General features: G+C 47.4%; 1 protein-coding gene across 9 annotated transcripts in view; it reads right to left on the bottom strand.

The window, feature by feature from the left end:
- The window catches only part of ARHGEF2 (Rho/Rac guanine nucleotide exchange factor 2), a 111109-nt gene that overhangs the window by 51749 nt on the left and 40613 nt on the right, over positions 1-18747 (bottom strand). Inside the window, exon 1 of one of the 9 annotated variants that reach the window (XM_082204265.1) lies at positions 3366-3388. The exons of 7 other annotated variants lie outside the window; for them this stretch is intronic. Coding sequence is in view for 1 of the 2 variants with exons in the window: in XM_082204273.1 (XP_082060399.1) it covers positions 204-266 (63 nt within the window). In the remaining variant the exon portion in view is untranslated. Of the gene's footprint in view, positions 1-203; positions 548-3365; positions 3389-18747 lie in introns of those variants that run through there. One more of the 9 variants, XM_082204273.1, reaches the window with a different exon arrangement.

Genomic DNA, 18747 nt, shown 5'->3' on the forward strand with positions numbered 1-18747 from the left:
TCATATGCCTGTCCCACAAATGTGTCTCCACCCCCACCCCATCATGCCACAACAGTCTCAAAGGCACCCCAGAACCTTCGCTCCTCTTTCCAGAAGGTCACCCCAACACATCCAGTCCCCCACTAGACACACAGACGCTAGACAAGGCAATGTGAAATGTCCCTCCATCACCCCCAAACTTCAAGAGCTGAGCAGGGACAAACCTTCAAGGCGATCTCCTTCGCACGATCACTTCTCGATCTGGCCAACGACTCTATCCGAGACATAATCCAAGACTGAGGCCAAACGACCCCCCAATCAATCCCCAACTGGGTCTCCCGTTAGGTGAATTGCTGGGGGCGTTTTGGGCATGAAAAGTAAAGGGGATTGGGGTGGGGAATCAGAACCAAAAAAGGACCAGCACAAGGGATGAATGGATGGATGAGGCTCTCTCCGGAGGACAAAAAGAAGGAGAGAGGCAGGCAGACGGACCAACGCTTCAGGCTTGCTCAGCTCGGCACATCCAACTCAGAGCAGGAAGTTAACTGGCTAAGCTCGCTCAAAACTGTACTCTGTCTGGGCTGTTCAAACTGCATCGCTCCTCCTCTCTCTTGAAAGAGGAGATGGAGGGGGAGGAGGGGACACTCGCTGGTGGCTTGGAACAAACAAGAGAGATGTGAGCACCACAGCCAGCAGCTCTGATCCTGAAGAACAGCAGCCTGCAGCGGCAGGAGGGTCCTCAGAGGTCTGTGGCACAGAGCTGGGTGGTCCCCGTGTCCAGGACCGTGCGATGCGCTCAGGTTTTCAAACCCTTTTGCCCAGGATGCTCACCACCTCTGGAGCCACACATAGATCACTCAAGTGGCACAGACCCTGCAAGGGTACTGGACTCCTTGCCATCTGGAGACGGGGAGAGAGATGGAGCTCCTCCCAAGAATCTCAAGAATTGGGGTGATCTGGACGCAATGCCTCATGTCAGTCAGCCGTATGAAAGGGTTGAAAGTAGCAACTGGAGAGGTCGCGCCTATTCCCAGTGCGGTGCTACAAGGTTTTTCCACACGCCTGTCACAGGCACATAATAGCCACAATAGGGTAACAATTTAGCAATCAAGTATGCAAGAAGAGGCTGGCTACCAGATAAGGCTAAAGGATCATCTAGTCCAGCATCCTGTTGTCCCAGTGGCCAGCCAAGATATCCCTGTGGGAAGCCCACAAACAGGATCCGAGCACAGAAGCTTGTGATTCCCCAGCAAGCAGCCTACAGAAAAGCATACTGCCACTGACAGTGGAGGGAGCATATAGCCATCATGGCTAGTAGCCTTGTGCATTTTGAATTTATCTTTGCACCTTTTAAGCTGGCCAGGTTGGTGGTCATTGCTTCATCCTATGATATCAGAGCACAATCCTATACACATCTACTCAGCCTTCTGTCCCTGCTCCTGCCAGCGATCGAAACTCACTAGGTACTAGGTGCATTTTGCACCTGGCTATTGGTCACTTGTGACCTGTGCACCAGGTGGCACGTGACATCTCCACCATCTGGCTAGCTGGCACATAGAAGTGCTTTTTTGCTGCCATGCTAGGATGTGAGTCACCTGGCTCCCACCACAGCACTTCAGCAAAAGAGCAGCCTTCTTCTGCTGCGAGCCAGCTGATTCGCATAGCAGCGCAGAATAAAAGTTTTTCACTGAAGTGTGTGGTATGATTTCATTTTGAAACTGGCATAGCTGAGACCCAACCCTAACGTGGAATTGAACCTAAATGTTTAGCAGTATTTCTTCTCTCTTGTCCTGTTCAGTTCTGATCCAGACATTAACTTGAAATGATTTAACAACTGGCTCAGTTACTTTGAACTTATTCAGATACATATTGTGCAGATTGATGTCATCAACTTTTATTCTTGCGGAGTAACTCTGGTGGGAGTGAATATAATGTTGAATATTTAACTAGAGACCTATTTAAAACATGGTGATGGATCCTAAGGACACTGCTTCTTCCTCCATGTCACTCCACTGAACAGGTTTTGCTGAAGCCTGAGAACTTGCAGTTGGAAGGGGAAATTGTAGAAGACCACATAATTGCTTAGGTGCATGCCTGGGGATCATTGGATCTTGACTGTTTTCACACACTAATGCCACATCCTGTGTAGAAATCTATCAGTTATATTTTATCTGCACAATCAGAATGAATTTCAGGAACCAAGGGGCTTTTTTGTGCAGCAGGAGCGGTGAACGTTATTGTTAATTGTTGTAGTTTGTCTTCACTTACCCCACCACACTGCCCTGCTCACAGTTGTGAAGAATATTCTTACATTATGAATGGTCCATGTCACCATTAAGAAAAATAGGTAGGAATGGGCCAATATATATGTGGACTGTCCCTGGATCAAGTGACATTTCTACTTTAAGTTCTCAAAGTTCTTAATCTAGCTCAAGGCAGAGGCTGACTTTGCCACTTCAGGGGTGTGTAGGTGTGTGTCCAGCTGAGCACCCCACGTCTGAAAGAGGAAACATTCCTTCATTTAGGTTTGGGGTTGTCTTTTCCCCTTCTGTGGCCCTTGCCACCTTGGAGAAGAACTGAGAGTGACCTTCAAAAGCGGGAAGAGAGAAGCTGGGGCACTCCATGTTAGGGGAAGGGCTGCAGCTCAGTACTAGAGCATCTACCTTGAATGCCAAAGGTATCAAGATTAGTCCCCAGAATCTCCAGATACGGCTGTGAGAAAACCCTTCTTCAATGTCAGTTGTCTACCAGCCAGTTGTGGACAATACTGAGCTAGATGGGCCAATGGTCTGGCTCATTATAATGCAGCTTCCCATGAGAAAGAGACCGGTCTCTGACCCAAGGAGCTTGCAGTTTAAAAGTGGACCACAGGGAAGGCAACAAGATGGATGCAAGGCCTTTGGCTGACCCATTTGTGCAAAAGATTGATTGTCACAGTTAAAGGTAACAAACCCAGATTTCCATGTTAATTTTTATTCAGAACTGCTTGCCGTTTCACAAATTATTTCCCCACCTGACCCCGCCGCCCATCCCGTGTTAATCATCCCCCTCTGAACTGCTCAACACTTTTTTTTCAGGAGCAAAATGCCTGGGTGTTTTGGGGGGCTTCATCTGAGCTAGGCCTCAATCCCAGAACAGGAAAACAGTCCTAGAACACGTGAAGTGACACAAGAGTGCCTCCAATACGAGCCGAGTGTGCCATTCTCCCCACCCCTCCCGGCCATCTGAGATTAGGGGTCAAACTGCAGGAAGACGACAACATCATAAACTTTTAGAAATTCATCTCTCTCCCTCCCCTTATTCCCATTTTTTTCCCTGAGTCTCCTCCACTCTCAAGTCCCCACTTGGCCTCACTGTGTTGGGGAGGGGTTAGGACAGCAACTTACTCAATAATGGTTGGGGCACAAAGCCTCTTGGCTAGCTTGGCAGCTGCTGGAGTAAAGGACTGGCTCTTCTCTGCCTGCCACACCAACTGGACATCCAGTTTTGACTGACTCGGTAGGACGAAAACAAAATGACTCTCTGGCTGAGGCTGCAGAGCCCACCCCTGCCTCAGGGCATTTGACTGCGACTCACAAGGGGGGAATTTCCTTTTCCTTGACCTTCCGGGCTATTCATTAACTGAGGTCGACTGGGTCCCAGCAGCAGCTTCAGCAAAGCTTCCAAACCCTGCATTTTGTTAGGTCGCCCTGTCTCTCTCTCACACCCACACACACAACAAGCCATGTGCACAGGATTGTTTCAAATTACTTTCCTACAAGGAGCTCAAGGGGCATCCATGGCTCTCCCTCTCCTCATTTTAGCCTCAGATAGGCTGAGAGAGAGAGAGAGAGACTGATCCAAGGTGGAATAGAAAAAGGTGGGATATAAATGCAATAAATTAACAAAACAAAAAAAATCCTAGTGATAAAATCGACCCATAGGTGTGGGATAGGGTGTTAAGTTCATTGGAGCACAAAAAGGCATATACTGTACTTTTGGTGGACTCAATATTAATGGGGTGGGGGACAACACAGTTCACCGCCTTGAGCTCCTTGAAAGAAAGGTGAGATATAAAGGCAATAACAAGCAAACAGCACTCCCTCTATAGAAGTGAAGCTGTGAGCAAGTTTTACCACTTCCTGGGTTTTACAAACTGTCAAAGAACTGCCATGGGTCAGCTTTTGCATGTGACTGGCCGGCAACCCACTATGGAGAGATCAGGGCCTGGCCTACAAACCAGCAGGGTCTGCGGGCCTCACAACCCACCCCCCACCCAAGTCTTTGCTGGCCCAGAACACATCTGTCAATCTGGTCATGGGCCATCATAAAGGCTTGGCTGGTCACGTTGTTCCACCCTTGCCATATGTCTCAGGGCAGCAGCTCTGATACAAACAGCCTCCAGATCCACACCACACGTTTAAAACACATGCTTCCCCCAAAGAATCCTGGAAGCTGTAGTTTGTTAAGGGTGTTGAGAATTGTAGCTCTGTGGGTGGGGAAACTACCATTTCCAGAGGCTTGACAACCATATGTCAGGAGTGCTCTGATGGTGTTTCCTGCTTGGCAGGGGGTTGGACTCGATGGCCCTTGTGGTCTATTCCAACTCTATGATTCTATGATTCCCAGGATTCTCTGGGCGAAGGCATGTGATTGAAGTGTGCACTGGGTGTGGTGGTGTGAGACAGTGCTACATCGGTTCATCCTTGCCCTGTTTTTCTATCAAGTACGAGTCCCTGGAGTCCAGCACTTACATGGCTCCCCCCATCTCAAAAAAAAGTCCATTGCCCATCTTTTTCTTCTGAGTGATATAAAACTGAAATCCCCCAGGCCAAGTTTAAATGTTGCTTCTCAAGTTGCATAGTTGGAGAAAACAGGTATCCTGCATTACTGAGCTGTTTAAAAAAACATAAATCCTGGCCAGAGATCAACTTGAGGATGGTTTGGTGCTTTCTAAAAAAAGGTCCAAGCTCTGTGTCATTCTTTCCAACTAAAGTTGGCAAGAAGGTCCACTCGAGGAAGAATAAAAAACTCAACTCCCATGTCACCCCCACCCCACCGCCTTTCCGTTCCCACCCTCAGGGATTTGGTGTTCCCTCTCACCAAATAAGAAAAGCATAGCCTTCAACATCCAGAATTTTAAGAGGGAGAAGCTAACACCAGCCTTATGGAGATAACTATATTTATCCCGGGGAACATTACGGTGGAGGAGAACACCCACAGTCATTCTGTTAGGTCTCAAGAGACCAGAGATGGAATCTTCGGCTGACATCAAGCCTCTTAAAAGACAATGCAGAGCAATCTGCAGGTAGTCAGTTGAGGGACTGGCTTAGTAGTCAGTCTTGGAACATATAGTGCAACAACAAGAGCACTTTGGAGCAGCTGCAAAGTGCTTCTATAGCTCACCGCCAATTATGCACACTCAACGTATCTAGGATGAGGAGGAGCATTGCTCTGCTGCAGATCAGAATTCTGCCTGCAAAACTCATTTCCATGCCTGGGCTCAGCTCTGCAATATTATGAGCATGTGCAGAGTGCCTGTCCCTCCCCGGTTCCTTGATATGGGATTGAGGGAGCAGGGCTTCCAGATCAGAGGATCAGTGTCAGCCCTCAAACTGAATATTCTAGAAATGAATAATCCACCCAGTTCTGCGAAGGAGCAAAGCTCAAGAAGTCACAACGTCTGGTGCTTCTGGAAAGGCCACAAGCAGGACATGAAGGCACAGGATACTCAGAGGTGTCCTGCTTCAAAAGATGGAGGCTCCGTGTTGCTGTCATGACTGGTTGCGGTTGCTAGACCCAACTTCCTCCATGGACATGTCAAAAGGTCTTCTAAAGACAGAAAGCGGCGTTTGCCACATCTTGCAGCAGTGTATTCCTAGGATGAGGTATGCACTGTGTGAAGTATTTCCTTTAATCTGTGCTGTATTTACTGCCCCTTAGTTCCTTTGGTGGACCCTGAGCTCTAGAATTATAGGACAGGGATTCCCTTCCCCCTCAATCTACTTCCCCTACACTACATATAATGAGTTGGAAAACTTTTTCAGCTCAAGGAGAGCTGCGTTCCCTCATGGGCAAACTTCCAGAGGCTGCATGCCAGTGCAGGGCAGGGTTAGAGGCAGAAACAGTCCAGCCCGTGAATGTGATTCTGTATAGAAGGCAACATTCCAGCCACCCAAAAGCCAGAGGTTTCAACACACCTGCACATCTATGTGTCCCCAGTCTCCACCCAGGCAAGGATGGGTTCCTCCAGATGGCCTGTTATGTACTAAGAACATTCATCCTGATTTGCTTGCACAGAGCTTATCTGGAGGTTAGACTATTTACAGTCTTTAAAGGTAAAGGTAAAGGTACCCCTGCCCGAACGGGCCAGTCTTGACAGACTCTGGGGTTTGTGCGCCCATCTCACATCTATTGGCCGGGGGCCAGCGCTGTCCGGAGACACTTCCGGGTCACGTGGCCAGCGTGACAACGCTGCTCTGGCGAGCCAGAGCCGCACACGGAACGCCGTTTACCTTCCCGCTGGTAAGCGGTACCTATTTATCTACTTGCCCCCGGGGGTGCTTTCGAACTGCTAGGTTGGCAGGCGCTGGGACCGAGCAGCGGGAGCGCACCCCGCCGCGGGGATTCGAACCGCCGACCTTTCGATCAGCAAGCCCTAGGCGCTGAGGCTTTAGCCCACAGCGCCACCCGCGTCCCATTTACAGTCTTTATTGAGCATTTATTCTGATTTGTTTGTGCATTTATCCTAATTCACTTGTGGGCAGGGGGCGACGGCAGTAAACACCTTCCCATTCACCCTTTGTTTATCCCACACTTTCCAGAGCATTTCCTTGTCACTTTCCAAACTGCAAAAGCTTGATTCTTTTTTTTTTAAAGTGGGCTTGCTGTGCTAGGGGCAAAAGAGAGATCCATCGTGATTTCACAAATCTAAACTCATGGGGTGCACTTGACACCCTCTGCCAAGTTTGAAGGCACCACAGAAGGCATCATCACAGCCAGGCAAAAGCACCTGAGGGCATGGAACAGGGACAGTGAGAGTCCTGAGGGCCAGAGACAGATGCCTAGAGGGCCACATGTGGCCAATAGGCAGGAAGTTCCTCATGCTTGATGTGTAACTTTATAAACCTACCCAGTGATTGTCTGCACACCACCTCTCTTCACAAGAGGAGCTTGAACTCAGTTTTACCTTTTGGGCATCTAAAAAATGATGTCCAAACTGACATTGAAATACACATGCATGCTAGTATTAAAATTCTCGTCCTCTTCCATCCTTTTCTGGTATGGAGGAAAACCTGGACGTTGACCGTCTTGCTGTTAACCAGACAGTTGGTGGTTCAAGCTCATCCAGGGACGACTGTGGGCCAAATTCCTGCATTGCAAGGGGTTGGACTAGAGGGCCCAAGTTATACAATTCTATGAAAACCATCAGTGCGCATCTATAGAACTTCATCCATTTGCAGGAGGGAGCACATTCTTCAGACCACTCACATTCAAAAGCAACATGTTTAGAAACTGTTATTCCCATTTATATGCCTGCTGTCTTTGTCCATGGAGTTTTCTTGGCAGGGATACTGGAGTGGCTTGCCAGTTCCTGCTCCAGGTGGATCACATTTAAAACTCTCCACTATGACCTGTCCATCTTGGGTGGCCCTGCATGGCATAGCTCACAGCTTCTCGTGAGTTATTCAAGCCCCTTGGCCATGGCAAAAGGTCTGTATAGTTAAAGCTATGGTTTTCCCAGTAGTGATGTTTGGAAGTGAGAGCTGGACCATAAAGAAGGCTGATCGCCAAAGAATTAATGCTTTTGAATTATGGTGCTGGAGGAGACTCTTGAGAGTCCCATGGACTGCAAGAAGACCAAACCTCTCCATTCTTAAGGAAATCAGCCCTGAGTGCTCACTGGAAGGACAGGTTGTGAAGCTGAGGCTCCAATACTTTTGCCACCTCGTGAGAGGAGAGGACTCCCTGGAAAAGACCCTGATGTTGGGAAAGATGGAGGGCACAAGGAGAAGGGGACGACAGAGGACGAGATGGTTGGACAGTGTTCTCGAAGCTACCACCATGAGTTTGACAAAACTGCAGGAGGCAGTGGAAGACAGGAGTGCCTGGCGTGCTCTGGTCCATGGGGTCATGAAGAGTCGGACACAACTAAACGACTAAACAACAACATTCCCATTTAAAGTGCACTACTCCTGGGTTTTCACATGTTGTTAACTGCATTTGCACATATCCCAAATGACAAAAAATGTAAAGCCCTAGATGTGTTTGTTTGAGGGCACCGTCTACATTTATCGCAGCACAACTGCTGCTGCTTCCCTCCCCATCTCCTGATTATTTAGCTCTTCTCTTTATTCCCCTCCCAGCCTGCCTGTCAAATGAAGAGTAGAAGCTGCAGCTTTTCAGCCATTCCTTTTTTTTTAATTATCTTTCGCTTCCTGGCTTAAGTGGAACCAGCAGTGGTGCAAGCAATTAATCCCAAAGAGCATTAACAGCGGGGCCTGGCTGCCTTGATTGAAACTCATCGCCCAGCCCTTACACATCCTCAGACCTTGCCCCACCACAATGGCTCCATGGGCCACCTCTCCAGGATTCATTAATATGAGTAATTAAAGAAAGAGCCTTCCCTTGGGAAGGGGGGGTGGAGCAGAAAAAGGAAATTGCAGGGGGGGGTTAAGCAGAATAGGGAATCCCCTAACACTGATCTCTGAACCCTACTTTCAATACCAGGGAATAGTCTTTAAAATTAATTATAGATCAGAAAGCACCTCCATTTGAATCCATTGGTTTGGGTCCTAGCCTCCGGAGCAGAAGAAAACAGGCTTCCTCCATCTTCCTTGTGACAGCCCTAAACCCCAATGGATTATTCTCCACTATGAATTATTTTTCTCTATGGCTAACAAAACCAGAATAAAATTATGCAAAAATAAATACTATGGAAAGGTGCTTGATTTGCACAATGTACCAAAGACACAGGATTCAAATATCCTTAAGCATATACTTTGGGCACAACTGAATTCTGATGGATCTTCTCACTGAGAAGCAGACACAGCCATTTCTCTGTATAACAAAGTCCCTCAAAAATCAGCTCTGTGTCCATTAAGTGCTTGAAATGTATGAAATAAAACATGAAGGAGCAGTAAGTGGGTCCTAAGGCAAAAGGGGAGCCATCAGCTGGTGCACAGCCAATCTTCAGAAGGAGAATGGAAGCGCTACCAATCTAAGAGAGGGGTGGGAGGCTATGGTATATTTCTGACCAGAAGAGAATGAAAAACTACAAAGAGACAAGGAGGGAATCTTTCCCCGAGGCCTAAAAAGCATCTGAGAAACATAAAATGAATTAGAGGCAAAGGAATTCAACACACAATAAATTCACTCAGCTCAACAGGACGTGCAAAAGGCAGGAAACTACAACGAAGGACAATGGAAAATGGGTTAGACAAAAGGTGCAGTGTCCTCCCTTTGGAATGTGGGACCTGCTTTTCGCAGGGGAGTTGAGAGCAAACAAAATGTTTTTCTCCCCTAGCTAGGTGTGCAAGGAGAGGTGGCAGCTGTTGCAGAGATATAATAATTTCCCAAACTTGTTTTATGTTCAGCCACGGTGGCAGCAAGAGGGCACACTGTAAAGGGGCAACTCAACCCAATGGAAAAAGTGCCAAAGGGCAATTCTGTAGTGACCAATGTGACGTTTGGAAGCTTCTTTACATAATCACTGGTGTTTTAGGTAATATTATTTAAATTCCAATTAAGATTAAAATATTTGTGTCTTAACTGGACTGGCTTGATCTTCCCTACAAAAATATTCAAGAAGTATGCTGCAGGTAGTTCAAATGCTTTCTTTTTATTGTGTTTTAAAATATGCGACCAATGTAACAGTTTCACAACTGGGGCATAAATGCAATCAATACATAAATAAGGCAAATGTTTTATCTAAAAGTATGAATAAAAAATAATTTCATCATACTAATGTTTCATGGGCAAGTGTCAAATTTATGGTAATGTTTATTTGAAAGTGTGGGGGAAAGGTTTTCCTGCAAATTACCTGTGGCCAACATAACCACTCTGAGGTGTTTTTTTAATAATAATAAAAAAAGTGGTGTATAAATTATATGAAATAAAATAAAATTAGGAAATAACATGGCCAATGTAACCTGTGTTAATTAATGGATAAAAAGGTAAAGGTAAAGAACCATGTGGGAAGTTGTAATGTCCAGGGTAATTTAAAGTTAGCTGTGGCAAAACCCTCATGATTTGTTTATTTTCAACCCAATGTTTTCAGGGAAGACAAACGTTACAGAAGTCCCCTTATTAAGAAGAGGATATTGCATCACCTGGCCAACCAATTTTCTTTTCAATTTCCCTGTCTCAAACTCAACAACAACAAAATTGCCAACCGACACTTCAGCGGCTGTTTCTGCTTCCGCTCTTTCTTTCAGGATAGCCACATTATCCACAAGGACATTGTTCTCTGCGTTTGTGGTGTTTTATTTTAAATTATGTTGAAAATTCATCTACATGTTTCGCAGGGTTGTCAAGTTCCCTGAGGTAAGGCAAGAAGAGGCCTTCAGCTCCTGAGGTGAATTTTTATATCTCTAGCTCGGGAGTGGAGAAAACACCCAGTGCCGTACAGGTCACCCAGTGAGCTACATGGACAAGTGAGGATTCGAACTCTGGTCTCTCCATAGTCCTATTCTGACAGTCTAACTCCTACTGTCTCTCTTCCTCTGAGGCAGCCATCCCCTTCCTGGTTCCTTCACTGGCTGCCTTCCCCTGGCCCCAGAACTGTTCTGCCTCAGACCCTGCCAAGGCCAAAAGCCCCAATTGGCAAACTCCCTGTCTCACTATCTCAGGCCAGCAAAAGTGCAGCTGTTGACTCTTTGCACATTCTGCAGCTGTTGAAGGCACAGGAGCTGTGCCAGAAGCAAAGTGTGGCAATGCCAAGGCCGAAAAGATTGCCTTCTGAGACAAGCCTACCCTCTCGGACTGGAGAACAGAGCCTGTTATGTTGACCAAGACCAGGACCAGGACCAGAGAAGGCTCCCATCCGTAAAGCAGCCTATTCTGTGCCTATTTACTTGAAAGTTGGCAGGGGGTTGGACTCGATGGCCCTTGTGGTCTATTCCAACTCTATGATTCTATGAAGTTTGATTTGGGCACCTGCAAATGACCAGTTTACTGAGCCCTTTCATCCGGATTTGCCTTCATGGAGGTTATATCATAGAACTGTAATGCTGTGAACATTCATCCCAGTATGGTTGCAGACTGTTGAATCATTCCTTCCTCTCACAATTTTCAATCCATTTCTCAGTCTCTTTACAAACTGTAATAATCCATATGTATTCATTTTAGAGGAGGGTTTGTTGCACCTTGGGTGCAAGATGGCATTAACCCACTTTAACTGTGTAACCCTAAATTTACGCTATGCAAAATAGTGACTAGTCTGGAGGCACCCAATGTTGGGTTTGGCTGCTGTAAAGCACCTAGGGATTTGTACAAAAGGTGGCATAATAAAAAATATTTCAATAAGTGAAGTAAAAGCCCACTAAGCTGAATGGTGCTTCTTTCCATTAAGTTAAGTGTACATGACAAACAGCTTCAAAAGTGGCACCCAAGGGAAAAGTCTATTGGATGCAGTTTCTCATATCGCTGTAGAAGTGATATGCTTCTACAGCTGCACGTGGCTGAATTCTTACTTCTGTACCATTTTCTGTGCACACGCAAGTGCATTGCAGGGGATTGCTCTAGATGACCCTTGGGGTCTTTTCTAACTCTACAATTCTAGGATTCTATGAAATATCCACAATCAACACCATGTTTAAATGGGGTAACTGCTCTTGTGCGTAACAACATTGGCACAATGTTCCCCAACCACAGATGCACAGAAACACATCTGCCCCCCACTTTACATTGGGCCTTAAAAGTTTTGGGAGCTCTCTGAAGGTTTGCATCTTATAACTCCATGTAGTTCGCAGAAGGGGGAAGAGATAGAGGGAAATATCATTTGTCTTCCGCCTTCTGTGGGAACTGGCTCCCTGCTTGCTGCAGCCTCCACGCCCACCCAGCTGTTGCTTCAACGGCTGAAATTACAATCTGGCTGGAAAAAACAGGGGAAAGGAGGGAAGGAACTAATCCCCTTGATTCCTCCTAACAGGTGCTCCATAGCAGCAGCATTAGTGATGGAAGGGGATCCCCACCCCCCACTCCAGCCGCCCTGTTCTTCCGCTGGCCCCCTAGAGGCCAACTTGCTTGAGTAACCAACGGCTCTAATAGCTTAGCATGCAGGTCAGTGCCAGGTTAAATCCTCTTCAAAGAATGTTGCATCTGCAGTTACCGAGCAAAAAGCACCTGGGGTTTGGCTTAGGCCTGTTTGGAGCATGGAAAGACCAACACCCGCAACCAGAGCTCAGCCCCAGGTCCTGTTTTGGACACAGTCCTGTAGTTAACTACTTGTGTGGTTGCCATTGGCGATCTGGAATTTCACACAGGCAAGTCCTTTGCTAGTCCATTTGATTTCCATGCTGGCCAAGGAAGGAGGGAGAGGCTTTGTTTCCTATTAGATCAGGCCAAAGGTCCAATTGGCCAGCATCCTGTTCCCAACAGTGACTGGTCAGATGCTTCTGTGAGTGCCAGTGAGAACCAGTGTGGTGTAGTGGTTAAGAGTGGCAGACTCGTAATCTGGTGAACCGGGTTCGCGTCTCCGCTCCTCCACATGCAGCTGCTGGGTGACCTTGGGCCAGTCACACTTCCCTGAAGTCTCTCAGCCCCACTCACCTCACAGAGTGTTTGTTGTGGGGGAGGAAGGGAAAGAAGAATGTTAGCCGCTTTGAGACTCCTTCGGGTAGTGATAAAGTGGGATATCAAATCCAAACTCTTTCTTTCTTTCTTGGCAACCCACAAGCAGGGCATGACAGAGAGGGTAGCTTTCCAGTTTGTCCTCAGCAGCTGACACTCAGAGGTGGACTGCCTTTGGCCATGGAGGTTTCACTGAGCTAGTTGCTGAGGACAGACTTATGCCCCCCCATCAGTGGCTATTCCCCCATCCCACCCCCATCCAGACATCTCCCACAGCTGGTCTGTCACATTAGTGCTGTCCCACCCTGCTGCTATTTATAACAACCTACAGTAAGCCAGCCCACTTTGCAAGAGGAAACTGATCCCAATCGAACCACCCCAAACTTCCCCTTCAGCCCCACTGGGGACTTTTTTTTTTGCCAGCGTGACACTTCCTCCCTGCTTCTGTGGCTGAGAAAGCAAAGCCAGGGACTCCCCACCCCCTCATCAGTAACCTTATCAGGCCCCAGCCTCACTCAGGGGCTCTTCCTGGGATGGGCAGGCCCACTGGAGCAACAAATAGACGGTGGGTTTTTTTCTGGCATGTAGGATGGAAGCTACAAGGGGGTCTGGTGAGGAGGGCACTGCAGGGTGGAAGCCCTGAGACTCCAAAGAAATGCAAGTTATTGCCAAAGCAGCAGAAGCCCCAAAGGCTCAAGGCATAGAGCCCTTTGCCAGTTCTTTCTGCAGAAGTCTCAAGGCAAAGGGCTGATGTAGGCATGACATCTAATGTGGAAAACACCGCTCAACCAAAGCAGCCGTATGGGCTGCTGAAACATGAAAGTAGTCATCGTAACCCCCTCATGGCTGCCACTAATTCACAGGAGGGGTGTGCAGCAGATTTGGGTGAATCCCAAATCTCAAAGCAAAAGTTGGGTACTTAAAAGGGACTTTTGGCTTTGCAGAGGGGAAGCCAGTTCAGTACAAGGAGGCGCGAGTTAAAGTGCTTTATGGCACCTCAGCAATCCGGGCATAAGTTTACAGACTTCTATCATGTCACCTGTTACTCGCCTTTTCTCTAACCAGAAAGTCCCAAATGCTGCAACCTTTCCTCACAGGGGAGTTGCTCCATCCCCTTGGTTGTTTTGGTTGCCTTTTTCTGAACTTTTCCAGCTCTACAATAACCTTTTTGAAGCAAGGCAACTGGAACTATGCACATCCCCATTCTGCTGGCTGAATCCAAGGTTGGGATCCCAATGTGCCCCGATGTTTTGGCCACGGGTGGGTGTTCCTGGCTCCACACGTTGCCACAAATTTCATGGGTGTTCCACCCAGTGAGTCCCCACAAAGAACATGCCACGCAGCAGCGCTCCATCCAAACAGCAAGGCCTTGGGAACAAAGGTGGTTCCCTCGAGGAAAGCCACCTGCGGCTCAGGTGGCAAACAAGAAACAACCATGTACGTGTGAGTCACAGGCTGAAGACTGCAAGGCCCCAAAGGTAAGGTGGAAACACACAGGTGGTGTATAAAATGCTTTTGCCCCTGGCTTGCTGAGCTGAGCCTTAAACCAAACTGCCTTTCCACTCTCCCAAAAATCAGGCCTTTCTCTGCAGACTGACCCTGGGAACCTTGGGTCTTTCCTAATAAAAAATGCTCTCCCTGGCCTGGGGAAGATCCCTGCTTCCCTTCAACTGGGGCAGACAGGACCGTGTGAATGTGAACCCACAGTGTTGCAGCCCAAACACATGGTCTGCCCCAGCAGCGCTGAATTTATTAACTCATTTTATTTCATGAAATTTATACACACCTTGATTGCAAATAAATATACAAACCTCAAAGTGGTTTACAAAAAGATAAACACTAAAATCAAGGAAAGATTATGACAATAGGTTAGAACGTACAAAAGGTTAAAATACTAAAAGAGATTAAAATTCGCATCAACTTCCTAACCCTCTCTTCAGAGAACCACCGACTCTTTTGAGGGGAATGGGTGAGGGGGAAAGTGAGACCCCTGCGCTGAGAGAATGCTTCCCTTTGCTTTACCCCACATGACCAGACCCAGCTCTGCCTGCTTATGAGGACGGGAGGCAGAGCAGCCCCAGGAAGCAGTAGGCGTCAGTAAGGCAAAGGTATTTCTGAAGGACTGAGTCAGAACTACGCCAGAACGTCTGCCTCACAGTGGGGAGGTCTTGTGACGTGAGGGTGGAAAACGCACTAAAGCTCAACCTACCCACAGCACCTAGCACCTTCCCTGACACTTAAAATAGAAGAACAGAGAGAAAAGGTGCCACCAGCATGAATAAAAGAATAATTGCGAGGGGGGGCACAGTAAAAGGCTCAGTGGTTTGACGATAGTGGCTGGATGTGGAAGGGCAGAGGAACTGGAAGCCGGAATCCCCTCTTAGCAATGAAGCGTAATGAGAGCCAGAGCATCAGGCTAGGACCTAGGAGTCCAGCGTTTGAAAACCTGTGATTTAACACTGAATTGGGTTCCCCGCAGATTACCATTTAGCGGGGGTACCTTTACCTTTACCTAGGACCTGACAGACCAGGGTTTGAATCCCCACTCGGCCATGGAGCTCACTGGACCAGTCACTACCTCTCAGCCAAACCTACCTCACGGTGGAAACACTATCATGCATTTGTGTTGGGGTGGGTTGGAGATGACTGGAACCCTCCCCACGTGCTCCCAGGTCCTCTTCCCATTGCTCGGGCTCCTCTCTTCCACCCCTTGAGCCACCCAAGATATAGGTACGGTGATTTTTGTCTTCACCAGAAGGCCTTGAAAACCCAGGCAGAAGGTACCAGGCATGTTAGCTGAACCTTGGAGCTTGCCCCAAAGTGTTAGGCGAGCTGGATGCTAAGTTTATATTTTATTTTACATTATTGCACTCTGCTTATCTCTCGCTCCTCCTTCCTTAATCATTGCTTTTCTAAAATAAACTCTTTATCATCCAGAATACTGGAGGTTGACTGGCTTTTTTTAGGCCACGACCGCCTTATCTCCCACACACCAGGCGCTGAAACTACAAGCTACAAGCTTTCTGCAGAGACTCAGGCTGACTCTTGCATCCAGCAGAGACTAGAGGAAGTCGGCTGGCAAGTTTCCCAATTCCCAGGATAAAAGCCGGGAGGATCCCCACTGCCCTATAGCTTGGAGGCTTATAAGCAGTATTGACCAAAGGTTAGAGAGGTAGGGGGGTGTTATACAGGGTGGATATACCCAGAGGACGCCATAGCAGGTGGTCCCCTGCTACTCCCATAAGAACTGAAGAGCAGTCTGCTGGATCAGGCCGATATCTCATCTAGCCAGCATTCTGTTCTCACAGTGGTCAACCAAATGCCTGTCCCTTCCCCATGGTTTCCAGAAACTGGTATTCAGAAGCATTTCTGCCTCCGACTGTGGAGGCAGAGCACAGCCATCATGGCAAGTAGCCATTGTGAGTCCTCTCCCCTCCAGGTCACGTAGAGCTTTATAGGTCAAAACCAGCACTTTGAATTGGGCCCGGGGGTGGATCAGAAGCCAGTAAGGTTGCATGGAAGATCCATCCCTGCTTAAAGAAACCCTCAGGGACAGTTTATACTTTCAAGGGAATCAAGTGGGTAAACGTTTTCTTGGGCTGAATCGCTTCGACACTGCAGGTGGGAGAAATGATGTGACCATAAAGAGGCAAGGCAGAGCAAAGAAGCCAGCCTAGTCTCCCTTGGCATACTGTTTCTCCATGTGCAGGGAAAGGGAAGCCTTTAAACACACAGCCACCCTGAAGGGCTACAGTCAAGTAACTGCTTGTTTCCACCAGTGACACCATTTAAATCAGCAGGACGTATTACAATCCAGTCACAGATCTCTCTCTCTCCCCCTCCCCACACACAAAACTCTTGGGATTGCTCATGTGGCCGTAAGTTCCAGAAGATGCATGGAGAAGTATTTCCATTTGCCTGGCTCGAACCTACTGCAAATCAGCTTAACTGGGTGACTGTCATCATATGATGGAAGCAGCTATAACTGTCTCCACACTGTCCATCACCCTGCAAACCTCTGCAAATGATTTCACAGGCCAGTTGGAGTGGATCTACTATGAAACTATTGAAGCTTAAGCTTCAGGGGCCCTAATCCTGGAGGGGACCCTAGAAGTTACTTTAGTCCACTTTGCTTAAAAATGTTGGGTCTAACAGACCCAATTTGAGTTGCACGACTCAAAATGATTATTTTTGTTGCTGTATGTATTTCAACAATCCCAAAGTTTGAGAGTCAGTAGCACAGATGCTCTAAGGGTGGAAAAACCCCATTGAAGAAGATAAGTCACTAACCAGACTTTGTTGCAAAGGGACCCCCTTGACAGTTCAAGCTTCAGGGCCCCCAAAATGTAGGTCCACCACTGAGGTCAGTGCAGGGGAAAACTGGAGGAAGAGAGAGGCAGTGTGGTGTAGTGGTTAGAATGCCGGACTAGGACCAAGGATACCCCCGCTTGCCCATCAGGAAACTGAGTGAGTGAAGCTTGCCGGTCTGACCTGCCTCACAGGGTTGTTGTGAGAATAAAATGAGGAGGGGGAGAACCATGTGGGCTACCTTGAGCTCCTTGGAGGAAAAGGTGGGATATAAATGAAATAAATAAATAGTAAATAAATAATAAAACACTTAGATTCAGCTGTAAACCGAGCTAAACACCATTTCAGAAGTCTTCTCCTTCCGAAAGCGTCACCTTCTCTATTCTTGTCATCACAGCTCCTGCTTGCAGGAACAGCCTGACGTTCTAAAATGGGAACGCTGTGGAATAATTTGCCTTTAATGAGTTGCAAATATTAACTTTGTTCCAAGCAGGTCAGACAGTATATATCTTTAAGGAAAGGAAAGGGGGGAAACGGGCCACATTGTTGAGACCAGTCATGTGAGCCCTCAAGTAACATGGCGGGGAGAGGGAGGAAGTTTGAGAACAGCCATAAAAGGGAAATTTGCCTCTCACCCCCTCTGCCTGGGATTATAAATTCTGCAGTGCTGCCCCAGGACATAGCGGTAACCTGGGGGAGAAAATCTAAATGGCACCCCTTCTTTCCAGTAACAAACAAGGGGTGTGATCTACTGGGAGGTCCTTCTGCAAAAGTCCTATGGAAATGAATGTGGGAGAACATTCCCCTGGACTGTGCCCACCTGAGATAATATGCTTGTTTCCTGCTATGCTGCTCTTAAGGCTGCCTAGCAACTTGTGACCTCCCCAGACTCCATGGTCAGAACAAGGACTGCCCCTGTATGGCCACATTCACACCCTACATTTAAAGCGCTATGATACCACTTTAAAGGATTCTGGGAGCTGTTGTTTGTTAAGGGTGCTGAGAATTATTTGGAGACCCTTCCTATTCCCCGCTCTCAAGAGCTAGAAATTCTCAGAGTTCCCTGTGAAGAGAGATTGATTATTAAACTACTCTGAAAATTATAGCTCTGGGAGAGAAATAGGCAAGCCTGGGGCTGATGGGAAATGTAGTCCAAAATGACTGGAGACATCAGGGTTGGCAAAGGCTGGGTTACATGCTCAGTTGTGCACCAATCCATCCTTTGACTCCAAGAACAATCAGCATCTGAAACCAGTTAGTGGCTTAACTGGGTTCTCTTAACAGTGGCTCCATTCAAAGACAAGTGAAACCTGTAGATGGAGTGCTGTTTGCCAAAGGCAAATCTTGGATCTGATGTACTGAACAAAAAGTAAAATAAGAACTACCAACACCACCATATTAAGAGCCAACACAAAGCTTAATTAGGCTTAATTGTGTCTTCTAAAAGTGACTGAAGCTGAAATATGCTGGATAGAAAAATGCAAAAACAAGTTGCTCAGAGTCAACTGATAGGCCATTTGCAGGGAGGACAGATGGGCCAATGAGAGGCAAAGTCAAGTGCTGGATTTGATCCCAGGATGCCGCAGGAAACACTTCTCCTTGGCAGGAGCTGAAGGTATTAATTTTTCAAAGTCCTTGGCAACTTAGGTCCAAGGTACCTCGAGGTCTGCCTGAACCCTTATATCCCAT

The sequence above is a fragment of the Podarcis vaucheri genome (genome assembly GCF_965113315.1).
Source record: "Podarcis vaucheri genome assembly, chromosome: 16".
In the NCBI taxonomy this organism is placed as follows: domain Eukaryota; kingdom Metazoa; phylum Chordata; class Lepidosauria; order Squamata; family Lacertidae; genus Podarcis; species Podarcis vaucheri.